The following is a 6000-nucleotide window of genomic DNA, read 5'->3' on the forward strand; positions in this document are numbered from 1 at the left end:
CAACAGGACGAAACAGTGAAGATTTTAATATCTAGTGATTTTTCAAATATTTAATATTATTTTTAAGTGGACTCCTATACTCCATGATTTAGTTTTATAAACTGTTATTTTTTGTTTAATGTAAATAAAAAAAATTAGATACAACGAGGCCAAAACGAAGTCTGGAGGAAACCGGTAACGGTTACTATTTTACTAATCGAGAACTAATGGAAGAACAAATAAAACGAAATGAATTTCTTGAGTATGGTGAACACAATGGACATTTATACGGCTTGCATTTGGACTCTGTGAAGGAAGTAATAAGAAGTGGTAAGCCACTTGGTCTACTTTATCAGTACTTAGCTAACCAATATTTCCTTTCTCAGGACGCATGTGTATTTTAGACTGTGCTCCGAGCACTTTGAAATTCTTGCATAACAGTCAAGAATTAATGCCGTTCGTTATTTTTATCGCGGCACCAGGAATGGAACAACTTCGACACATATATTCAGAGAGACGTGCCACAGGTTCTACTAAAAATTTAATGGTAAGCTTCAAAAAATTATTTTAGTCCAGTAAATAAAAATAAAAAATGCCGAACTTCCAATAATTATTGGAAAGGTAGATTCTTATATGCATCTTCTTTTGTACTTTTAAGCAATACACTCAGTGGTTGCTTGGGAAATTGCCTACAAAAAATATTAATTCACAGTTTTTCGTAAGAGTAACACACCCCTATTCTGCATTTCCTTTGTATTCGGATTTTGCTACGAACCGTAGAAATAGTATGCTGCAATCCGAATCGTATTTTCGCACTTTCGAAATTCGTAACAATGGCATGCCTAAAAACGAACGAGTAAGCCGTTTTGCGTAATTTTGTACGAAAACAATTCTGTGTCGTAGGAGAAATAAAAGATGTAAATCGATGTGTGTTTGCAAGAAATATCGGTGGGGTTCATTTAAACAGATAAATTTGCCTTTGGCTTTGCCGTATATTTTTATCCACTGCTCTATATAAACGAGCAAACAAGAATCTTTGTTGCCTCTTACCGATAAACTTGGGTCCGGTTTAGTTATTTGTACAATGATTTTCGGTTGTTGTGTCAAAACGCATAACTTGATTCCAAAAACTTTAACATACACGTGTCATCAAAGGATTCACATTTTATTAGGATAAATGTTTCAAATTTACTACCACTAGCTTATTAATAAACTCGGTTTGCACTATGCACTTTTTTGTAAATTTCGACGTGGGTTCTGCGCAAAAATACTGTGGACTGGACGGCGTAGCCGAAGTGATATGTACAATAAATGTCGTATATCTTTGACATACAGAAGCCCCTCTTCCCCGCAACACAGAAGGGAGAATTCTACTTAGTAAGGGTTATAATCCCTAAGCGCGGCCGAAGGCAGAAGCAGGTGCAACAGGTGGTGGACCTAACAAAGTGCATGTTTTCAATGGCTTGGAAGAAGCTGTTAATGCATTAACTGGATTTAGAACCAGCGCTTCAGGCATAGGAGGAGTTCTGGCTTGTGGTTCAACAATTCAACCATAAGCTGACATAGATGAGCCCATGGTTACTATGCCCGACAGCTCCGCATACCTTTGTGAATCCATTGCCATAGCGCCCTCATACTCTGCTGCTATAATTGCAAATGCATCAGAATCCATCATTTTCCTCAAAATATGTAAAATTAACCAATTTTTCAATAAACAAACACATGATGGGTTTTTTTTTAATTGCTTTCCACTTTGTTTTCCTTCATTCAGCTATCTTCGAAAAACAACTGATAGTTGGCAATGCTGCTCATGTTTCCGCAAGGGTTGCAGCATGTGGATTTTTCGTGTTTCGTAGCATAGCTACGCATTACGAATTACAAAAATTCGGGTTCTAGAATAAGGGGGACAGTTTTCTTGGAATTCCTTTAAAAATTTTGTGTGCCTACGGTGCCAAACGATTCGCTCTTAATTGAAATGAAATTCAGCGAATAAGGACTTTTAGAAAACAAAATTTGCATAACAAAAATATCAGCAGAAAAATACGTGAAAAAATTGAAGATTTTGGTAAATAAGTGGGTAAAGCGGTATAGTGTAGCTAAAAATTAACCGACTTCTCTGGGAGAGGCAGAAGGTAATAATTACTTTGTGGGGAGCCGACTTATCAGCGCGTAAAGCTGAAACAGTTTTGAAGAAGTGTATCTAAGTATATGAGTCGAGGATATGTTCGCCCAGTTGGCGCCAAATTTCGCACAATTTGAGGGAACTGGTTTTATGACTGTCGCATTTGTCTTATACTACGTTCAAATTGACGAGCTAAACATGTTAAATGGGCTTGAACCAGTTCAATGAACAAAACATGTTCATAAACAAGTTAAATCGCATGCAATTGTTGTTGGAAATCATTTAATTCATTTGAAAATCAATTCAGCACAGAGTTGTATCAGAAAGCTTTCTGCTCCGGACAATCAGAAAGACCCAAAAGCTTTCATTTGACACCGCAACGTTAAAAAAATTTATATTATGAAAAAAATAAAAATTAAAAATTATCAAAAAATATCAAAATTGTGTGCATGTCTGCCCGCCAAAAAAGAGGCCCAGGCGCTAATTAGGTATTTTCCATGAGGTCTCATCGTACGCAGAGATAATTAGTGCTTACAAGATAAACATTTTTAAGTCTCGAAGTTATCCGTATATGTTAATATCATGAAGCAGACATTCGTACAAAACAAATTGAAATATAAAAAATTTATTTTGAATATTTTTTTCGAATTGCTATTGGTAATCAAACAACCGTCAAAGTTAACTCCAAATGTTCAATGTGGAAGATTGTGTTTTCCAAAAAGCTCTTTTTCATTTAACAAGTTAAATGGGGCCAATTTGAACGTAATATTAAGAGTGAAAATATGAAAATAGAGCATTACAGTTCATATTTTGAATTGGCTTTGACAGTTGTCAAAATAATAAAAAATTTTTTGGCATAAACCCTCAGGACAGATATTTAGACAATACAAAAGCTATCGCGACAAATTGGGCTGAAATTAGTGACTATAAATTTTATCGAAAACATTGCATACGAAAAAGATTTAAGTCTATCCCCCTTATTCTATAACTCGAATTTTCGTAATTCGTAGCTACGCTACGAAAAACGAAAAATCCACATGCTGCAACCCTTGCGGAAACATGTGCCGCATTGCCAGCTATCAGTTGTTTTTCGAAGAAAGCTGAATGAAGGAAAATAAAGTGGAAAAGAAATAAAAAAAAACTCATCGTGTGTTTGTTTATTGTAAAATTAATTAATTTTACATATTTTGAGGAAAATTAGGGGTTCTGATGCATCTGCAATTATAACAGCAGAGTAAGAGGGCGCTATGGCAATGGATTCACAAAGGTATGTGGAGCTGTCGGGCATAGTAACCATGGTCTCATCTATGTCAGCTTATGGTTGAATTGTTGAACCACAAGCCAGAACTCCTCCTATGCCTGAAGCGCTGGTTCTCAATCCAGTTAATGCATTAACAGCTTCTTCCAAGCCATTGAAAACATGCACTTTGTTAGGTCAACCACCTGTTGCGCCTGCTTCTGCCTTCGGCCGCGCTTAGGGATTATAACCCTTACTAAGTAGAATTCTCCTTTCTGTGTTGGGGGGAAGAGGGGCCTCTGCATGTCAAAGGTATACGACATTTATTGTGCATATCACTTCGACTACGCCGTCCACAGTATTTTTGCGCAGAACCCACGTCGAAATTTGCAAAAAAGTGCATAGTGCAAACCGAGTTTATTAATACGCTAGTGGTAGGAAATTTGAAACATTTATCTTAAATAAAATGTGGATCCTTTGATTACATGTGTATGTTAAAGTTTTTGGATTCGAGTTATGCGTTTGGACACAACAACCGAAAATCATTGTACAAATAACTAAACCGGACCCAAGTTTCTCAATAAGGGGCAACAAAGATTTTGTTTTGCTCGTTTATATAAAGCAGTGGATAAAAATCTACGTATATGCGAAAGGCAAATTTATATGTTTAAATAAACACCACCAATATTTCTTGTAAACACACATCGATTTACATCTTTTATTTCGCCTCCGACACAGAATTGTTTTCGTACAAAATTACGCAAAAAGGTTACTCGTTCGTTTTTAGGCATGCCATTGTTACGAATTTCGAAAGTTCGAAAATACGATTCGGATTGCAGCATACTATTTCTACGATTCGTAGCAAAATCCGAAAACGAAAGAGTTGCAGAGTAGGGGTGTATAAAATGAATTCAGACTGTACAAATTTAACGCGCATCTGTCCCTTACAAAAAGTCACGATAGAGTCCCTTGTGGTCGATTTGACGCAATATAAAAAACTCGATTCGAAAGTAAAAAAGTATAATTTTTATTAAAATCAAATGAATGTCACAACATTAAAATAAAAAAATGAGGTTGGTAGCATTCTACTCCATGCAGATTAGTATTTCTTGTTTTCGTGAAAATTTGGCATTTTCCACGCTTTTTTGACAGTTCATGATGCACCAGGTGATTTCTAGGCTCGCAGCTGTTTGCAAAGCCGGTGGTTAATCCGCCGCTTTTTGGCAAACCTTCACGCTATTCGATTTGGGTTAAAATAAGTACATAAGCAAGATCAATTAGAAATATTTAAGTGGCAATAAAAAATTGTACTGCTATGTATATTTCTAGTATGATTTGAAATCTATGTGTACAGCATATGCACTGAGCGCTGAAATATATAGAATGTTAGAGACTGCAACTGATCATATTTTTATTTGTGTTTGCTCGAATAGGTACCCCATTTCCCCCTTTATAACCTATACGCATTTCGTTACATTGTAGAAATATATAATTTTGCTTCCTCTTTTCATATCTAAGATTGTAGTTGAGCTTGTAACAGCATACAAATTGTTTTCGAAAGTATTTTTGGGGAAACTACTTTAGAGACAGTCCTTGGCCAGATATAAATCTCTGTCGTTCCGTAGACCCTGGGTGTCGTGGCATAAGTTTCTCTTCCTGCTGTGGAGTTTCGAAAATCGCTACCTTAAATTTTCATCGCCAAAATTCTCTAGGTGAAAAGCAGAAAACAAAATGTGCAATCAGCCAAATCTGGCAGTATGAGGTGCGGTGCATGTAACTACAACATGATACTCTTGTGGAGATTTTTGGCGACCATAATCAATCAAAAATAACGTAATTTTCACTTGGTTGAAATAGAGTCCGACCGATTAATGGCATTGGCATCGCCATTGGCTAGTATCGGCCAAAATGATCGGCATCGGCCGTGTTTGGCGGATTCTTAGCCGATTCTTTTTACTTTTTCCGCATTTAATTCCATCTTATTTATTTTAAAATTTTTCAATTCCTTTAAAGTTTAAATTATCAATGCATCTGAGCCCCCTGTCATAAATGTGTTCTCATGTTTCGTTTTTATGAATGTAAATAGGTAAGACACATTTTAGCAAGTTTTAGCTATTTTTCTTTGTTTAAAATGTATTTTTTATTTTTTATGAAATTACAGCTTACCATCTAAACACAACCGTGTAAATCAAAATTTCAAACTTTGTAGAACATCGAATTTAACCAATGTTCATCAAAATTTGAAATTTGGATTTTTTAGAATTGGTTCCCCTAGTAAAATGCGACTAATTAAACTTGTAAGAAGTAAGCAATTATTTATTTAGTCAGTAAACTGTGTCAGGATAAGACTTCGTGATTTGTTTTCTTACGTTTTCAGTTTTATACTTTTGAATGTAAACAAAATTTCTATCAGCTGTTCGTCTAACTTGCAAGTTTCTGCAAATTTTCTGTTCGCGTACTATTTTGGATATTTTTCTCTTGTGAGAGAACAGATGACATTTCGCTGGAATTTTGCTGTTGTGCATTTTTACCGCAGATTTTAAATGAACGTACCTATTGACTAACCAATTTAACAAAACTTTTACGTACGGATTTACCTGACGTAAAACCAGAGTTTGAAAATTTGGCCAAAGAATCCTTTGAATTTTCTTTAATGTCTATC

At 35.5% G+C, this 6000-nt stretch overlaps 1 protein-coding gene across 3 annotated transcripts in view; it reads left to right on the forward strand.

Annotated features, from left to right (window-relative positions):
• Nucleotides 1-526, forward strand: part of LOC118734996 (MAGUK p55 subfamily member 6) — a gene marked incomplete at its 3' end in the record, with an annotated part of 403145 nt that extends 402619 nt beyond the window's left edge. For all 3 annotated transcript variants that reach the window (XM_036464596.1, XM_036464593.1, XM_036464594.1), the window contains 2 exon segments: nucleotides 139-309; nucleotides 366-526. In XM_036464596.1, coding sequence (XP_036320489.1) covers nucleotides 139-309; nucleotides 366-526 — 332 coding nt within the window.
• Between the last annotated feature and the right edge of the window lie 5474 nt (nucleotides 527-6000).

This window comes from Rhagoletis pomonella, unplaced genomic scaffold (genome assembly GCF_013731165.1).
Source record: "Rhagoletis pomonella isolate Grant_MI unplaced genomic scaffold, Rhpom_1.0 Rhpom_scaffold_00003, whole genome shotgun sequence".
Lineage (NCBI taxonomy): Eukaryota > Metazoa > Arthropoda > Insecta > Diptera > Tephritidae > Rhagoletis > Rhagoletis pomonella.